The sequence below is a fragment of the Mandrillus leucophaeus genome, unplaced genomic scaffold (assembly GCF_000951045.1).
Source record: "Mandrillus leucophaeus isolate KB7577 unplaced genomic scaffold, Mleu.le_1.0 Scaffold429, whole genome shotgun sequence".
Lineage (NCBI taxonomy): Eukaryota > Metazoa > Chordata > Mammalia > Primates > Cercopithecidae > Mandrillus > Mandrillus leucophaeus.
Window position 1 is genome coordinate 848928 of NW_012104576.1, and position 19103 is coordinate 868030.

At 39.5% G+C, this 19103-nt stretch overlaps 1 protein-coding gene across 1 annotated transcript in view; it reads left to right on the forward strand.

The window, feature by feature from the left end:
• The window catches only part of LOC105548996 (partitioning defective 3 homolog), a gene marked incomplete at its 3' end in the record, with an annotated part of 241819 nt that overhangs the window by 32246 nt on the left and 190470 nt on the right, over positions 1–19103 (forward strand). The window contains exon 7 of the mRNA XM_011993300.1: positions 8543–8774. Coding sequence (XP_011848690.1) covers positions 8543–8774 — 232 coding nt within the window. The remainder of the gene's footprint in view (positions 1–8542; positions 8775–19103) is intronic.

Consider the following 19103-nt stretch of genomic DNA (forward strand, 5'->3'; position numbering starts at 1 on the left):
CCAGGCCCCATTTTTTAAGAGGAAATAATATTTATATATTTGACTAAGATTACACTGAGAAACTGAATGTTAGAATACCTGTCTTCTAGTTCTCAGTCCTGTGGTTTTTCTAGAATATGAAACACACTTCCAAACAGGAAAGCCCATTGTGCTAAAACTACTGCAAAGTATTGAAGTATATACCTAAAGTCTGATATTTAGGCTATTAGTTCCTAAGGGCTCAGGGTTGAGGGATGATTCAACCCAGTGGATAAATGAGCACTTGATAAGGAGTGTGGTTCAGTTCCATGGTAGAGTGTAGGTTAGTGTGACCCTGGGGAGGGGGTGGTGTAGGGGTGCCCAGCTGATGTGGAATTAGGGAGGAGAGGAAAGTAGAGGAGGAGATTTCCAGAAGAGAGGTATTGGCTGAGTTGAGTGTTACTGCTTGAGAGTCTTCAACTGGATGCACGGAGAAATATGGAACATAGGGAATGGGGAGCCATCTCTGGGCTGCAGTAGTTCTGTTAGGTTGGTGCGTATGGGGCAAGTGAGAGCATAGTGAGGAGTGAGGTTTAAGATGTAGGTTCCTGTCATACCAGCGCTTTGGGAGGTTGAGGCAGGTGGATCACTTGAGATCAGGAGTTTGAGACCAGCCTGGCCAACATGGTGAGACCCCATCTCTACTGAAAATACAAAGATTAGCCAGGTGTGGTGGTGCATGCCTGTAATCCCAGCTACTTTGGAGGTTGAGGCATGAGAATTGCTTGAACCTGGGAGGTGGAAGTTGCAGTGAGCCAAGATTATGCCATTACACTGCAGCTTGGGCGACAAAGCAAAACTCCATCTCAAAAAAAAAAAAAAAAAAAAAAGAAAAAGATGTGGACAGAGAGCAGATCACAGATTATTTAAAATTACTAGCATTTCAAATAAAATAATATGATTGTTGGGACTCTGGGGTAGAGGGTGGCTTATCGGGATGGGATAAGTAGCAACGTCAGGGCAAGGAGCTCATTTCTGTGATAGCAGAACAATAATCCAGGTGAGTGATGATGCTTGGCAGTACCAGAGCAAAGGAAGAAACTGTTTACGGGCTTAGTGTCTCGCACACAAAGATGGATGATGATGATGTGATTTCTCTCATTAGCACTTCCAGGCTCAGAAACTTGGATTCATCATCTCACTGTGTCACCACTCCATTACCAAGCTTTCTTAATCTTTCCACATGTAGTCTAATCTTCACCCCTTACTTCCACTCCAGGCCCGACCCTCATTATTTAATATCAGAAGGTATTATTAGTGTCTCCCAACTGGGCCACCTGTCTCTAGATGTGCCCAGTGAGCTCTGCAGTTACCTTCTGACTCTCATAGCCCCTCAAGTGTCCGTGCTTACTGTTGCCCATGCCATGCGGTGCATGCTTCATGAGGTGTATCTTCTTTCTCCCCCAACCCTCTAATGTGTGTATATTATACTGTCATCTTCCTTCTTCAAGAAACTTTTCCCTGACAATCTGGTTTTTCTCAAGCTCCAGCTGATTCTACACAGTGCATCCGAAACTTTTTAGTATAAAGTATTTTTTTAACATCAGGAAATTTTTGTGGATCACTCAATATAGATTATGTTTCATGGTAGTTAAGAACACTCGCTTTTGGGGAGCAAGCATTCTGATTGCTCACACACACAAAAGCAAAATAAAGCATTGCTAGCCATTCACTATTTTATAATCTCGAAACATTTTTGTGCTTTTAATTTTTGTGTTTCACTTAAAAGAGTCTGAGCAGTGGCCTGAAATCTCTTTCTTTGACCATAAATAATAGTTTGCATGTTGTTCAAACAGATGTTGTGTACGTTAAGCTCACTCCTTGATTAAAATAAAATTCTTAGTGGCAATTCCAAATGTAGGGTTAGGAATGCTGTCATTTCTATTGTGTAGCCAGCCCTTTCAGTCAGAATTGGTTTTTAAAAAGCCTTCGGCTTCATTTTAAATTGTCCCCATGGACAGAAAACAGCATCCACTGTGGGCCATCATTTGAATGTTAAAATCAATTGGACACTAAAAGCGAATTTGCAAAGGTTCAGAAAATTGAGGGTGTGACCCTCATTGTGACTGCTCTGCAACGTTGTCTTGGGAAGGGAGGGATAATGTAGGTGACATTCTACCATTATCTGTGGGAGCATTTTACCTGCTTCCTTTGGGGTGGGAGTGGGTTAAAGAGAAGTTTAGAATGTCAAGTAAAAGTGAAGAAAGGTTTTTGGTAATAACTCTTTAAAAGAGTGATTCTATTGTTTTTCTTCTTTCACCCACATGTATTGAAAGGTTTCTTAAAAATAAAATAAAGCTATTTTTAGAGTAGAGTGTCTGAGAAGTCATCTGTTTGAACTTTCTCCCAGTTGCTAAAACCACTCTACAATATCACTAATAAATGTCACCTGATTCCTTCATAGCTTTTTACCTTCTCACAGTCTTCATCATATCAGTTATTATTCTCATCCCATGTATTAGTCTAAAAGCTCTAAAGTCTTCCTGTTTCATGCCAGCTTTGTGTGTGTGTGGTTTTATTTTTTTTTTTGGTTTTCAGAAAAAGCTAAGTTTTTCTGCTGCCAAGAGCTCATCATTCTAATGTTAAAAGTCAGAGTCCAGAACAGCAGATCCTGTTATTCGACACCATCTGTGTATCACTAGCTGTTCATTTCCTACATCTTTCTTTCTCTTCCAAAGTCAAAGTATTCCACCAAAATAAGAAATAAAAACAATATTTATGTCCCCAACGTTCTTGATTCCTATGCAGCAGTTTTCAGTGACTGAAAGTCCAGTCCTCATTTAGTTTTGTTATCTTTTTACCTAACACTAATAGAAATTGGTAGTGGTCAGTGGATTTACTAAATCCAGTGAAATTTTCTGTTTTGAATGTCTCATTTTAACTTAAAAGTTTTGTTTTAAGAATATAGCTTGTGAAGACTGAGTCATCCTGTGTAGAATTTTTACATTTCATCCTTTATCTTTCAATATAAATTGTAAATTACTCAAGAATCTGTGTTCCTATTATTAAGTATTCCTAATACTAAGGTAGTTTGTAGTTAATCGGGTGCAACAAAGGGCAGTTCTTCATATTGTTGGCTGCTTATTCAGTCCTTCATTTAATTGCTCAGTGAGTACTTAATGATGCTTCCTGGGGCCTCTCCCTCAGAGGAGAGTATTGTTGATTTTTAAATAAAAAGTAATACTAGGTTATTTTCATTTTGTATATCTCTATTTGTACCTATTGAACAATTCATTTTAATCTAGTAGCAAATCTAAACAAATTATTTAAATCCAGTAAAATTGCCAGAGCTACCTAAAATGATATTTATTGCTAAATTATACACTTAGGACAAATAACACAATAGATATTCCACAGCTGCTCTAACACTTGCTTTATGTGGCATACCTCTTAAGATGCTTTCGGCTGTATGTAATAGAAAGTGCAACTCAGAACAACTCAAACAATAAGGAAATACATTTTCCTGCATAACTTGAGTTCTAGAGTTGGGTAGCTTCAGGGAGATTTCTCCAAAGACCCAACATTTTTCTGCCCCTTCTGCTCCGCTATCCATGAGTCAGCTACGCACAAAATAATTCCATAATTCAGCTATCCACAGGATAATTTTAGGACTCACAGGCCTTTTACTGTCTTACTCCTGTCCAACAGAAGGGAATGAGCCCTCTCTGTAAGCATGGAGTATGTCCATTGAGTCCAATGGGGCCATTCTTGGTCTGATAACCTTGGACTGGCAAATCTGCAGGGGTATGGCATCCATAAACTTAATAATGAATTCACCCCTTGGAGCTAAGTTGCATTCCTGGACTCAGTTCTATTAGGAAGAATAAAGGGAGAAATGGATTTTGGATAAGCAACCAACAGAAATCATTACAGTATCAACAGTAGCATCACTTCTCAATGAGGGAAAAAAATAAACTCTAATGACCTTGAGGCTTTGAATCAACCTTGACCGTAAAATGTTTGTAAAGTTTAGATAGAAATAGATTATTTATGGCAGAAGCTGCAGAACTTTATGCTTCAATGAAAACCCAAAGTCATTTTCTCCATCATCATTAACACGTAAATGCCTGATCTTTTCCAAACTTCTTGGTGATCCAGTCCTAACATGATACCTTTCAGAGTTGAGTGACTTAATTTGTAGCATGGACTAGAATTTTAATTGAGCTACATTTGCATCTGTTGAAAACATGGTAATTAGGTATGTCTTAATTGCAGAATGACTGTGCCACATTAAAGAGAAATAAGCAGCTTCCTGCTCTACCTTCTTTAAAAAAAGAAACTCGAAAGTGCCCGTCTTTATAGGTGACCACATGGAAATGTAGCTGGTAGTTCAGTACATAGAGCAGGTTCAAACAGGCAGAAGTGTTGTCAAAAATACAAAGTTCTGTTTGTTTGGAAGGAGATAATCATCTCTCTTTGTGCGGGCTCTCTGCAAAAGGAAAACAAATAATCTGTCAAAGTGAGCAAAATTAAAGAGAAAAAATCAAGAAATGTATATAGCACTTAAAATAGTACATTATCTAAATGTAGATTTATGATTAGTTCTTACCTTGTAATTTGCTGTCTGAACACAATAGATCAAGCCATTTATTGCTGATATATTACTAGTACTTTTCTTACTTGAAAAATTGTTTATATGCATATGTTTTCTTAGTTTAAGGGAATAAAGACATTTTATGTACCTAATTATAAAGCTAGTATTAAATGTACAGATTTATTTTAAAACCTAAAATCTGACTAGTATATCAGTGACTTTGAATATGTATATTTTTTTCAAAAATTAAGCATGTGTAACCAATTTATTTGAGCTTTTAAAACTACAATATTTCTGCATAGGAGCAGGATAAAGATTTTTCTCTATCAAATAATCTCAGAATTTGAAGTATATATAATTCAGTACTTTAAGAGAACATCTTATGTTTATACATATGAAGCTACATATTGCTAAATATTTTTAATTAGTTGGCATTCAAAGGGATTAGTTAAATCAGTACACCCCCAGAAGAGTTTCTGTGATAATGTATTATCTAAACTAGAATGTTCAGAACAAGTATAAAGAATCCTCCAATGTGCAAGTATCATTTTAAAGAGTCCTCTAGCTTGGGCCAGGAAACAGAGGTAGGAGTGTTAATTTTATAAAATGAGGTTACAAAACCTGAAGCTAATAAATGATTTCATACTAACTTTATTTAACATACTTTAGAAAATAAGTTGCATTACATACACCAGAAAATTATTTTGAATATGAAAAGAATTGGCAACAAACATGACTTCAGCATATAGTGAGCTGTGAAGGCACTGCCATTATTCTGTTCCCAAGCCAAGAGCCGACATATGCCCCTTGAACTTCTGCCAAAACTATTAGGCAGAAAACTAACAGAATCACTACTGATCGTTCCATTCATGATTTATGATAATGGTTGCTGTGGAAGACTAAATCATTTACATTTATTGAGCTCATTTTTCTGTTTATAGTTTCAGACATTGTAGAGGGTCGCAAAATCTATTAAATGATGCATATAGCACTAACAATAATAGCATGAAAATATACCAGAAACCAATTAGAGCTAAACCAAATACTATGAGCATTCCTACCTCGTATTACTGTAGTCAGGCTTGATGAGAGAACAGTAGGCATTTTTCTAAAGCTAGAGGAATGGTGATACCTGGCAATTAAATAAAGTTTGGTCAGGATAAAGTCACAAGTCAGTTCTTACCAAAAGTCTTTCATTTACACAGCCATTTATGAGCAGCTGCTGTTTGCCCCACAGTCTTCATTTGAAGAGCTTAGAGAATGGGAGGGAGACATGTACGTGATATCATAGGAGAAGTGCAATAATAAAAGATTGTACAAAGAAAGGGCTTTGGAAGTATAGGTGAAAGGAGGTTTCCATACAGGAATTACACAAAATTCACTAGCATCCATTTATCTAGCTTGAGTGTGCCAAGGTACCTAGGTTTTCATAGCTCCAGAGAACTTTTGGGAATTGTTGGGTAATTATTTGTTCAATTATCTCACATTTGTGGCCACGCCCATATCTCAAAGAGTTGAAGTAGTGGTTCACAAGTAGATAGAACACAGCCATGTTCAAGGGCATTAAGCAACACTCTACAACCCTGCTTGAGCTATATTTACAGTCTTTGGGGGAGCTCTCATTTGAAAAGGCTACACATAATTAGCAAGCCCATGGGCCAGTTGCCAGGATATTCTTTCCCTGCTCTGTGTACACCACAAAAAATTATAGCCTGAACTCAGTATTATTTGCAAGATTATGGATTTTCACTATGTCCTTCTAGTTGTAACCGGCTTCTTCTAATAAACCTGCACAATTACTATTTATATCTTAATAGAGAGGAAAAGGAACAAATTTTCTTAAAAGCCTCCATGTCCTTTGGAGGAAGACAATGGCTTACAGTGAGATAACTCACAGTACAGAGGAAGGCTAACCTTTCTGGAGTCATTTATATGCTTGGGCTGGGCACAGTGACTCAAACCTGTAATCCCAGCCCTTTGGGAGGCCGAGGCTGGTGGATCATTAGGTCAAGAAATCAAGACCATCCTGGCCAACATGGCAAAATCCCGTCTCTACTAAAAATACAAAAATTAGCTGGGTGTGGTGGCGCATGCCTGTAGTCCCAGCTACTTGGGAGGCTGAGGCAGAAGAATCACTTGAACTGGAGAGGTGGAGATTGCAGTGAGCCAAGATCATGCCACTACACTCCAGCCTGGTGACAAAGTGAAACTCCGTCTCAAGAAAAAAAATAAAAATAAAAAGTCTGGGTGCAGTGGCTCACTCCTGTAATCCCAGCACTTTGGGAGGCCGAGGTGGGCGGATCACGAGGTCAGGAGTTCAAGACCAGCCTGGCCAACATAGTGAAATTCTACTACTAAAAATACAAAACTACTAAAAATACAAAAAATTAGCTGGGCATGGTGGTGGTCACCTGTAATACCAGCTACCCAGGAGGCTGAGGTCGGAGAATGACTTGAACCCAGGAGGCAGAGGTTGCAATGAGTTGAGATCACATCATTGCACTCCAGCCTGGACGACAGAGCGAGACTTTGTCTCAAAAAAAATTAAAAATAAATATAAAAAAAATTCTGAGCTTTGTTTTTTGCATTATGACAAATAGCTGGCTTTTTAACAACAACAATAACAAAAACACAACTGTGTTACTTGGGCATAGCTGTACCATAATTTGATAGTCTCTTTTCAGATTTGTGAGGGTTTAATAGCAGAAATCTAAGATACTGGGATCCTTTTAGCTGGTCTTATTATACCCATGATAATTGTGTATTGCTAATGAAAGTGCTCCTTGCTGGTGGAGAGGAAGGACTGAATTTTACTGAGCATATATTAACCTGATTTGGAGGTTAGTTCTTTGCAAAAGTTTGGGAAGAGGCCGAACCATTCTCTTTGGCGCTTTGTTACAAGAAACTCAGAAATACTGATCTATACTTTCTTTGTTGATGCTGGAAAAAGAAAAATGACTTCAGAATTCACGGAGTAATTAACCTTATGGCCCCTATAATTCTCACTGTATTTGGAGGAGAACCTTAGCTGACCAGTCCCGAAAGAAGATTTCTGAGAGTGGCTGTTCATGTGTGCCTTTCTGCTCCTTACTTAATGGAGAAATGTTTAAAGCTCTTTTGGTAGGTGGAGACCTATTTCAGTTACTTGTCATTCTTTCAACTGCAAAAAGTTTGGGGTATTGAAGTGCCCTTGGACCATGTGCTTACGAAGTGTTGGATCAAGGAATGGAATGTTGTTATCACTAAGTAGATCTTTTATCTGCAAAGTCCAGAGAAGTGAGCTTATTGATTTACTCATTTTCATGGCTCCCTCTACCTCTGTTCAGCTGCCATGATGCAGATAGGCATGCAAGATTGTTTAGGATTAGAATATATGGTAGCATTTACTTCTGAGGTTGGCCTTATGCGAAGAAAAGTTACAGAGGCTGTGCAGATCTGTTGTAGATATAAGCCAAAATAATCTGCTCTTCTGTGTCAGCAGGATATGTTGGGAGCCTGAGGAAAGAAGTCATTGTGCTGACATTGAATGGTGTAGTCCAGCAAATTAGTGAGGGGCCAGAGTATATCTGCATTATTCTTACCCAAGAAGAAAGGAAGCACTTTGGGAAGGGCTGCTTGTTTTCTTTCTTTTCATCTTGCAAATGTAGTACATGGGACCCTTAGATGTCTGCGCTGTATAACAAGGTCTTGCTGGGCCCTCTAGTAGTGTACAATCTGATTCTTAGAGGGTGTTTCTGTGGGTGCATCAGCATCCCACCAGGAAGCTGCTTCTCTGCTACTACTGACTTGGCACACGATCTTCACATAGGAGGCATCCACATCACATATTCCATTTTAATTCTACTCAAACAACATTGCAATCCATGTTGCTGGCAGGGCCATACTGCAGTAAAAGTATGGGAAAGTAAAGTCCTTGAATATATTTTAGCTTTATTATTTTTGTTGCATTGGTTCACTGTGTGCCTATTTTTTTTTTCCTTTCCTTCCAAGTGGAAGAAGACACAGAAGAAAGTTCAAGATCAGGGAGAGAGTCTGTATCCACAGCCAGTGATCAGCCTTCCCACTCTCTGGAGAGACAAATGAATGGAAACCAAGAGAAAGGTGATAAGACTGATAGAAAAAAGGATAAAACTGGAAAAGAAAAGAAGAAAGATAGAGATAAGGAGAAGGATAAAATGAAAGCCAAGAAGGGAATGCTGAAGGGCTTGGGAGACATGTTCAGGTAAGTCTTTACCCAGAATCCCAAACCCGAATCTCCTTAAACATACAGGAGTGTGAACTTAGCAAAAAGTACTAAAAACTGGACACAGTAGTGCACACCTGTAATCCCAGCTACTTAGGAGGCTGAGCTGGGAGGAATGCTTGAGCCCAGGATTCCAGATCCAGCCTGGGCAACAGATCATTCCATTCTCTAAAAAAAAAAAAAAAAAAAAAATTAAAAGCAGTGAAAACACAGATTTGAAAACATTATCTTTGAGATCAACCAAAATTCTTGTATAATCTTTTCCTACCTCATTTTTACTTTGTTATGGATTTCATGTTAGGTATTTTCAGACTATTTTAGCAGCCTAAATGATTATATCTTCCCAAACCATGTAAATAATTGTTGAGAGGTAGGAGGGACATGTCTGTATCTTAGTTATGCATAAGAGTGAAAGTCCCATTGAGACAAAGGGCTATTAAAGCAGTGTTTGTTCTTTTTTTGTGTGTGAACAATGGTTCATTATTTAAATTTAAACATAGAACTAAAGTTAGTGGTAGCATTTAAAGGTTCATTAATAACAAGTCTAATAAAAAATGTTACAAATAGAGCTTCAATTAAGCTGTGTTGATTAATTTAATACTTATTACTTCAGTCTGTAAAGATTTCATTAAATGTGGTCTCTGGCTGTTTCTTGACAGTTGTTTTTGTGCCCCTAAATTATACTCTAGGATTACTTAGCATATCATTTTTTACAAATCATTGCCATACAATAAAAGTGACAAGTTGTTCAGAAGTTGCACTGCAACTCTCCCATAAACGTTCATCTAAGATGATTTATAATATTCGGGCATTTAATGTTAAATATAAAGATTGCTTGATTGTTCCATAAATTAAACCCCTAAACATATCAAGGTGGTGGTTTAAAATTGAAAACATACAGCACAGCCATTTGACTTTTCCAAAAGTAGTTATCCTGCATTATGGATCCCCTCCTTTTAAAAATCTTTTTTTAAAATTGCAAAATGCGAACAACAGTTTTCATTTTCATAGAATTTGTTGATTTACAATCCTGAAATTGACCTCCATAACTCAGGGAGTTATAGATAGTCAGACCTGGAAAGTTGAGGAACCATGGCCCAGCCTGAAGGCTACATAGCTCAACAGATGTGTTCTGTAGATGTCTGACTAAGTGCATAGAAGAAGGAGATTTAACCCTAGACTTACATTAATACAAAGCCTAGTCTATGAGCAGTACTTTATTTCAATATGATTAGAGTTTTGTCTCTCAGTGCTTCAGAACTGTGAGATTTTCGTAGTTTTTCATTAGAGTTTTTCTAGTTTATATAGGGCTCCCCCTCGAATCCTTTTTCAGTCAGATCATGTTTCTTCATTATACTCTGTGTCCAAGAATCATATAGGAAGAAATTGCTCTAACTGCCACTTTATTTCAGTTTCTGTGTTAGCCAAGGGCCTTTTTGTTCAGTATGTGCAGACTGACAGCTCATAAACTGGCACCTCCACAGTGCACAGAAATAAGGCTGCTGCCCGTCAATTAACATGGAAGGAATTTGTACTACTGTCTTCTTCAAATTATAGGGTTAGAGATGGGAGAAACCTTCCCCTGAGACTTGTGGCACATTCTCACTTCCAGGGGCTCTCCTGACGTCTTACTGAAAGCTAATGGCTCGTTAGTTTTCATTCATTGGCCAACATTTGTCTGATAAAGTGCTCTGTTCTGGTTATGGAATAAAAAAATATACTTCTAGTATCTTAGAATTACTTTAATTGTAAGTGATCTTTTTCTGTAGCTTGCAGCTCCAGAAGAAAGGCCTGTGGTAGAGCTTTCTATCTGGGGCCAGAGGAGCAGAGTGTGGGAGAAATGTGTATTGTTTCTAAGGGACCTTGAAGAACACCACCACACAACTCTCTTCTAGAAGTCCTGTCAAGCATTACATGATGCTTTCTCTAGATCAGTATCTATAGCCTGTACCCATAACCTATAATGAAAGCCAGCTTTATGATAAAGAAGTTGACCGTGCATATTCTTGAAAATGAAATTCTATATGCAGGTGCAGGGGCTGAAGGTCCCCCCCCCCCACTACTAAAAATTAGACTGATAGTCTCCCAGTGTTTAAGAATGACTAGTAAGAAAATAACAGACAGTCATACTTTTTTAGGTATGTGGTATCAGTGGTATATTGGAGTCAGGCCTGCTTTGACTGGCAAGAGCCAATTGATCAATTTTTAGAAACTTTGCAAGCTGGTTGTCAAACATAGCCATTATTAAAAATTAAATACATTATCTAAAAAGCAAAGGTAATTAATACTCAAAATACTTGACTTCCTAATTATTTTTGCTATACTGTGATCTCTACTTTTGACATTATTTGCATTTATGGCATGGACATAGGGCTAATACTATATAATGATGACTGTGCAGCTTTCCCAGCCCTGTGTTTAGTGACATCATGCTGATAGCTGAAAATTTGCCATGGTGCAGTGTTTACACCAGGAAGTCTATGGAATTCCACAAAACAGAGCTCTTCTCCCAGCAGAGCAACACAGTACCCCACAGTGAATGTAAATACCTTTGACCAGAGTGGTAGCATCTTGTCTAGTGCCCCTGGGCATGGCTGGGTTCTATTAGATTGCAAACCGCTGCGCCAGCCCTTTCCCAGTGGGTTGCCACATATTGCCCCTTGAATATGAGTTCAGAATAATGTATTAAACAGGAAATAGCTTTTTTGTTACTGAATGTTGGCTCTTGATCCTTCCTTCACACGATGATGGTAGTCGTTTGAGAAGACTCTTAAAGCATTGTTAGATTTTTTGAAACATTCTCTTAAACTACCTTCCTTCCATACCTACTGGATCTGATTGTTTGAGGTGAATATACTCCCAGGTTGATTATTTTACGTTTCCTTCTTTTTTTCTCTCTCTCCTAACAAAATAGGGGACTACAGTAAGATTTAAAAATTGGTCTATTCCTTTCTCTTTGTTCTTTTAAGGAAACTAGGATGTGGTTTCCTTAGCAGTGCTGCTTTTAAACAGCTTAATCAGAACATGCATGTGCATATATATATTTCTTAGTATGGTTTGCAAGAGGGTTCACATATGGAGGATCATGCAGGTCTGAAGTATAAAGCAGGGGTGCGTCTGTGATGCTTTTCTTTCCATCTTGTAGTTCAGAAAACAAAAGGCTAAGGGACATTCGGTATTGGGAGTCTAGATTTGTAGGTAAATATAGCAGCCCATGAGCTTATTCTCTTTAGTCTGCTTGAGGAAGTAATACATTTTCCTTTAGAAACAGGCTCACAGACTCTCCTCCCTCTACCATCCTGTCCTACCCTCATCATCCTGTTGCCTCCCTGCAACCCCCACTCATACACTATTCCTACACCAGCAGGTTGTCTGTGATGCTTGGTTAAATATGATGAGGGTCAAATAGATAGACCTTGTTTTAAATACTGTACCAGAGGAAATGAGTAGGTAATTTTTAGTCATTGGTATATACAGATAGCATGGTTTTCTGTTTCACACGTTGAATGGTAGTCACAAAGATGCTTTAATTATTGATAAACAGCTCTAGGAAAGAATGTTGTGAGTCATATGAATCACTCTTCTGTTTATAAATTATGGAGTATATGAACTACAAAAGCCGCCTTAATGCAAGTCTTAAATCAGAAATTTAAATCTATAAGGAATCAAATAACAAATGCAAAGTTTTTCGTGTTTGTATTAATTTCTCCTCGTACATACTACATCTTTTGCACACAAGGAGCTTCTGTCACCTTAATTAAAATGCCTTTGTATCTGAGAAACCTGAGTGTGCTTACAACACAGGTAAACATGACTTGTAAATGTAATCATTCTGTGTGCAGAGTGCAGAGCAGAGCGGGGAGCACAAAGTTTGAGTCTGTGTATGTTTGATTCTCAGACACTCAGCTATTCAAATTTAATGCTGGAGGATATTTCTGAGAATTCTTCAATTATATGAAATTGTCATGAAAGAGGAAATTGAGTATGTTCTTTAGGAGAAGGGAGAGATGTTTTTTAATGTTTTAAATGTGTTCGTTTTTAAAGGAAAGCAGCCTTCTTAAGCAACATGGTTTTGCCTTAGCTTTTAATCTCCAAACTGAAATAACCAGCAAGATACTAAAATACTGTATTTTCAGATATTAAGAAATTAAAATCATGTGCTCTCTTTTTGTGAGCCCTAGAGTAAGTGTAATTTGATATTGCTTTGCTACGAAATTGGAACTGTTATCGTTTGAATATCATAAAATTGTATGTACTCTAAAATTGAAGGTTCTTAGACGCGACCTTATTGTGCATGTCTCAGATTTATTTCTAGCTGTTGTCCATATGTGATAGCTGAGAACCTATCACTGCAGAAAGCTAAAGCAAAAGTAATGTTGCAATATTACCATTAAAATTGAATCCTCCAATTACATTTAAAATGATTACCTGAGTCCCCGAAGCATTGTTTTATTCAGTTTTGAAGAGGAAATAGATAATTTAGTTTGTAACCTTGTTTGGTTGAAATCAGATATATTGCTCTTTTCCTTTTTAGAATATGATCATTTTCAGAACACAATGAACATGATCAGGTTTTAAAACTGAATGTTGTAGTTTGGATTATACATCCTAGGCGTTTGAGAAAAGAACACAGATTCTTGTTGCTTTCCTCACCTGTACTAACTGTGTGTCTGTACCATGTCTCTCATTTAGCCTTGCCAAACTGAAGCCCGAGAAGAGATGAACAACAAAGCGATTCAAAACATGTCTTGAGCAGCACATATTGCACAGTTGTTGTTTTTTTTTTAAACAAACAATAAATTTACTTTTAATGAATTCTTAGTGGCTGTTGACGAATTTTGTTTACGACATCAGCAGTTTGATGGTTTAGTAATTTCCTTATTAATCCATTTGAAACTTTTTGATCTTAATTTCAAGCTTGGGGTTTAAATTACTGCTTGAAAAGGCAGAGATATGTTTGTTTCTCTTTCCTTTCTTTATTGGCCCCTTTTCATAGTGGAAAACCATAGTCCTCTCACTGCTGGCGTATTCAGAAATCATCAGCACACACCCATTGGATGTTAGAATCAGAGTTTTCAAGATTCTGTTAAGGGCCACCACCCATTTGGTTGTGTTGTGTAACCACCAATGACTTGGGACACAGGCAGATGTCACAGGTGATGCAGGGCAGAGGCAAAGAGGTCTGTGGGCTGGTACAGTCACCCATCAGGGATGAGATGCAACGGATAGATTCATGACCAGATGGACCAGTTTTGGCAAAGGTTTCAGTCCCTTTGTGGATTACAGAGTTCAGACCAAAAATGGACGGTTGCGGGGCTGGTGGCCTAGGAAAATAAATTTCTGTGCTTAGATGGCTGAACCAGCATGTTCTTCCTGTGTGAAAAAAGCAGAGCTACTTTGGCACATAGTAATCCCAAGATTTGCTGAGACCACGTGTCGAGAGAGCACACATTCTTTCATAAATGTTTCTGCAAAGACTCTGCCCGACCAACCGTTTCAACCACAGATCCAGTGCTAGTGCAGGTGGATCTCCAATGGTCCTTACTTTGGATTGAAGCCTTCTCTCTTGTAAGAAACCTTAATTCACAGTTTCAGTATTCATGGCTTCCCAGAATTTGAGACAGAGACTATTTGTTTAGTTAGCTCTTTTTCCTGAAAAATGTTAGTATTGCATTCTTACTGAAAATAAACATGGGTTGGGTGCATTGGCTGACACCTGTAATTCCAGGCACAGGAGTTTGAGACAAGCCTGGGCCACACAGTAAGCCCCTGTTTCTATTAACAAAAATTTGAAAATAAAAAATAAAAATAAATAACTGAAGTCTTGAAAACCATCTGATAAATGGTATTGTGGATTGGATTGAGTGCCTGTGAGAAGGCTTGACCTCTGCTCTGACGTGAGAGAAGTTTGCAGTCCTACCCTCACCCCCGCCCAAGTGAAAGCCCTCAGTTCTAGTAAGGAGACACACAGAAGAGGGTTTATTTGGTCATGCTAGTTTTTGATGACTTGGGCCCTAATTGCCATGGGGATTAATGTAACCAGTTTCACACTGGTACATCAAGTGGCATCCTGTGCAATCTGCTGATGATTTAAGGAATGCAGTTAAAGTACGCATATAGAAAGCAATGCTTCTCCAAGTGAAACACAGTGAGATTTTACATAATTTTATTTGCTTTCTTGTTTGTCACCTGGACAAAGAACAGCTGTGGTTTGTAATTATACATGCTGAGAGGTTTCCTTGGAATGAGTTCTGAATTTGTAAATCCTAAGGACTTAACGTATGCGTCTGTTAATTTGAATTGAAGCAGAGGTTCCCATTTTTAACACAGGAAAATAAATGTCCAACTGACCTGCTAGCAAAGACAAGTTCTAAGGTAGCTGATATCATATTCTTCAAGTATTCTTCTTTTCCTGGTTAGCAGTTTTAAATAGAGAACCTCTGACATCCACAGCGCCCAGGCTGAATGCAGAGGAAGCTGAGGAGGCACAAAGCATGACGGCCGGGCCTCTCTCAGACCTTTTCTGACGTTCTTTAACGTTTCTTTTCCATAGACCTGTGGCGTGAATATAGAATGCAAGTGTCAAGGATGACACCTACTTTATAGTCTCTGTAAAGCAAACCTTTTCGCAAAAGAAATTCTTGACAGTTCTGAGATGCTAAGTCAATTTCAATTCCAGGCTGTGTGGAAAATAGAATCTTTTTTCTGCAATTGATGTGAAAATTGAAGGCTACTGACTATTCACTTTCTAATAACATAGGGTAAATAAATACTATCACACCATTGAAAAATGCACTTAGAAGACAAGCTCAGCTAATGACATTCACAACATATGTTGGAAATATTCCTTCTGAATGCTTGTTACCATTAAGTCTCCATATTGTTTACATTAAATATAATAGATCAAGTACATGTTATTCCTAAATGTATTTTTATCAAGCCACAAATTAGTGTATAAAGGTAATTGTTTTATCCTGACAATCTTTTAAAGAATTCACTGGGGGACCTCTTTCCTAATTGAGTGTCGAATGGTTTTCTTCTGACCTTTGTTTAATAATAGCCAATTTAGAAGCAAAAGACTAAAATCAGATTAAATTTTGGATCATAGTGAAATAACCAGGTCTCCTATTAACCTTTCTGCTTGCAATTTTTCTTTTTTTGATGATTGACCCTTTTGCCCACTTGCATCTCATGCTTTAAGCCAAGAGCCAAACCATTGTGGTCCTCTGAGGCAGGCAATTCTTAATCCTTTCTGCATCATCCATGACTACTCTTTTTTTATGGCGGGGGATGGTTGAACCTCTGCCCCCACCTCCATCCCATGCTGTAAGCCAAGGCCAAGCTCCCAAAAAACCATTCCGGTCCTCTTGCCTCTTGCAGGACATTGCCCCAACAATTTTTAATTCTTTCTTCTCTCTTCTAAATCGATCTGATCCCTTTGTGACTGCCTTTTTTTTTTTTTTTTTTTTTGGAGACAGGGTCTTGCTCTGTTGCCCAGCAGCAGTACAGTGGTGTAATCATGCCTCACTGCACCTTGAACTGCTGGACTCAAGTGATGCTCCCACCTCAGCCTTCCCAGTAGCTGGGACTACAGACATGCACCACTGTGCCTACTACTTTTTACATTTTATATAGAGGTGGGATCTCACTTTCTTGACCAGGTTGGTCTCAAACTTCTGGCCTCAAGCAATCCTCTGGCCTCTGCCTCCCAGCATGCTGAGATGAGGCATGAGCCACTACCCCTGGCATTGCTCTTCTCTTTACAGAGTCATTCACATTGTTTTGCACCATGCTGTCACCTTCTCCATCTTCGAGAAAATTCTCTCTTAGCCCTACTTACTCTCCAACTACAATCTCATGTCCTCTTGTGCCCATCACAGCAGACCCTTTGATTTATTTGCTGTCTTTTTTTTCCCATTCTCTCTTGAACTTGCTTCAATGAATACTTCACCCCTTCTGCTCAAGAAATCCTGTTCTCATCCAGGTCACCAGTTCCCACTTCCTTGGGAAGTCCGGGTCCATTTTCATCCCTCATCATGGTCCTCCAGCAGTACCCAGCATGTTGATCTTGGCTCTCCTTTGAGATCACCTTTACCAGCTTTCCCTCCTCCTCCTCGGCCTACCCTGTCTTGTCTCCTTTGCTAATTCTGTGCCATACTCTGTCCTCCAGGTCTCGTTGTGCCTCAGGGCTCAGCAGTCCAAAATCCTTTTTTTTTTTTTTTCTTTCTTTTTGGTAACACAGAGTTTTGATGTTCTCAGGAAACAGAGCCTTTGTGATCTACATACAGCCTATAGGCAGATGACTCTCAAATTCACCTCTCCTGCCTGGACATTTTCTTGAAACTCTTCATTTGTAGTCTCAACCGTCTTCTTGACACATTCACTTGGAGATCAACCAGACACTTGAAACTTCACAGGCTCCCACCTCACTGCTGGATTCCCCCTCCCCGCAAACTGCTCCCGTGAGCCTTCCCTTTCTTAGATAATGGCAATTCTGTCTTCTCAATAGGTTAGATCCAAGGCTTTGGAGTGATCCTTGACACCTGATTTTCCCTTATGCCCCACAAGCAGTTTATGAATGTGTAAAAGCAGAAGTCCATCAGCTCTGTTTCTGGTACACATCTGCCATCCTACTTTTCAGCGCCCCCACTGCTGCTACTGTGCTGCAGTGGTCCAAGCTCCGTGTGCTCTCTTCCGGGCTTAGGCAGTAGCCCTCTCACTGTGCTCCCTGCCTCAACCCCGGCTTCCTGCAGTATACTCTCACCACCACAGCGAGAAGTCACTTTTCCCTCCTCTGTTCAACGCCCCTGTAGCCCTCAGCGCCATACAGAGCAAAAGCCAAATCCTTAGGGTCCTGCAGAACTTGGTCCCCCACCCCAACCTCTCTGACCTTGTCCCTACCGCTCTTTTGTTCAGTAACTTTACTCTTCCCTGAACCTGCCGGGTCCACTAGAGCCTTTTCCCTTGCTCCTCCCTCTACCTGGAATAGCCTTTTCTCAGGTATTCCTAGGTTCACTCTTGCACCTTTAACATCTTTATTCAAGAGTCAGCTTTGTAGAGGGTCTAGTCAAATTTTCAAACTCCGCTCCCTCCCACCCTGACGCTTTCTAACCCACTTTTTGGCATCATTTTTCGCATTTGCACTCCTACCTGAGATATGATAGATCCCACTCATTTGATATAAATATACATTGACATTGACAGAGAATGTTAACCGATTTTTCCCCTGCTGTATCCCTGGCAGACTGCATGGTGCGTCCATCATCAGTGCCCAGTAAGTGTAACAGATGCCCATTGCCAAACCCCTTTAGTGGCCATTCTCTGCCTCTGTGCCCGAGGCCTCTCCAAAGCCTAGGAAGGCAGCTCTGTGTTTCCATCTGGGCCTGCTGGGTGTGTCCAGGAATAACACCTTGAAGCAGCCTTCATCCCAGTGTAAATGTACCCTAGTCCCCATGGCCCTTGGGTTTATAGCACTAAGTCATAAGGTCTGCACCCTTCACCCTCAGACCAGGAGCTTGTCGGAAATGCAGAATCCCAGGCCCTTCCCACATCTGCTGACGTTAGAATGTGCAGCTTAACAACCCTGGAGATTCCTGTGCACATTTCAGGTCAAGAGGCAGCAGCCCCTACCCCGCTCCCAGAGTTTGCCTGTGGGGTTGTGTTCCACTTACCCACAGTATCACAGGCTCAGTAACACTCCTTTGTGACAGCCTCTCCTCCCCACTATGACTTCTCCACTTCCCTCCCAAGTGTTTCTTCCCTTAAACCACTGTCCTGAATCCTTGTCCCAGGGTCTGCTTGTGATGAAATCCAGACTAAAACAGTGTTAAGTGAATGAATAAATAAAACTTTTGGAATCAGTGGTAAATAGCATATGCTGGAAACTTCTGTTGGGGGTAATTTTGCAATTTATGACAAGTCTTCATACCAGGACAGTGCTGGCGTTCCCGTCTTTGGAAGGCAATGTCACTGTCGTCTCTGCCTTTGTATATGTACATACCTGTGACTGCACAGACAGTCCCCAAAGAGCAGCCTTTCATGCTCCATGGATCTACATCATGGTATTTGGTTGTTTTTTATTATTATTATTATTTTGAGATGGAGTTTCGCTCTTGTTGCCCAGGCTTGAGTGCAGTGGCACAATTTTGGCTCGTTGCAACCTCCACCTCCCAGGTTCAAGTGATTCTCCTGCCTCAGCCTCCCAAGTAGCTGGGATTACAGGCACATACCACCATACTTAGCTGATTTTTTTTTTTTTTTTTTGGTTTTTATTTTTGAGACATTCTTGCTCCGTCACCCAGGCTGGTG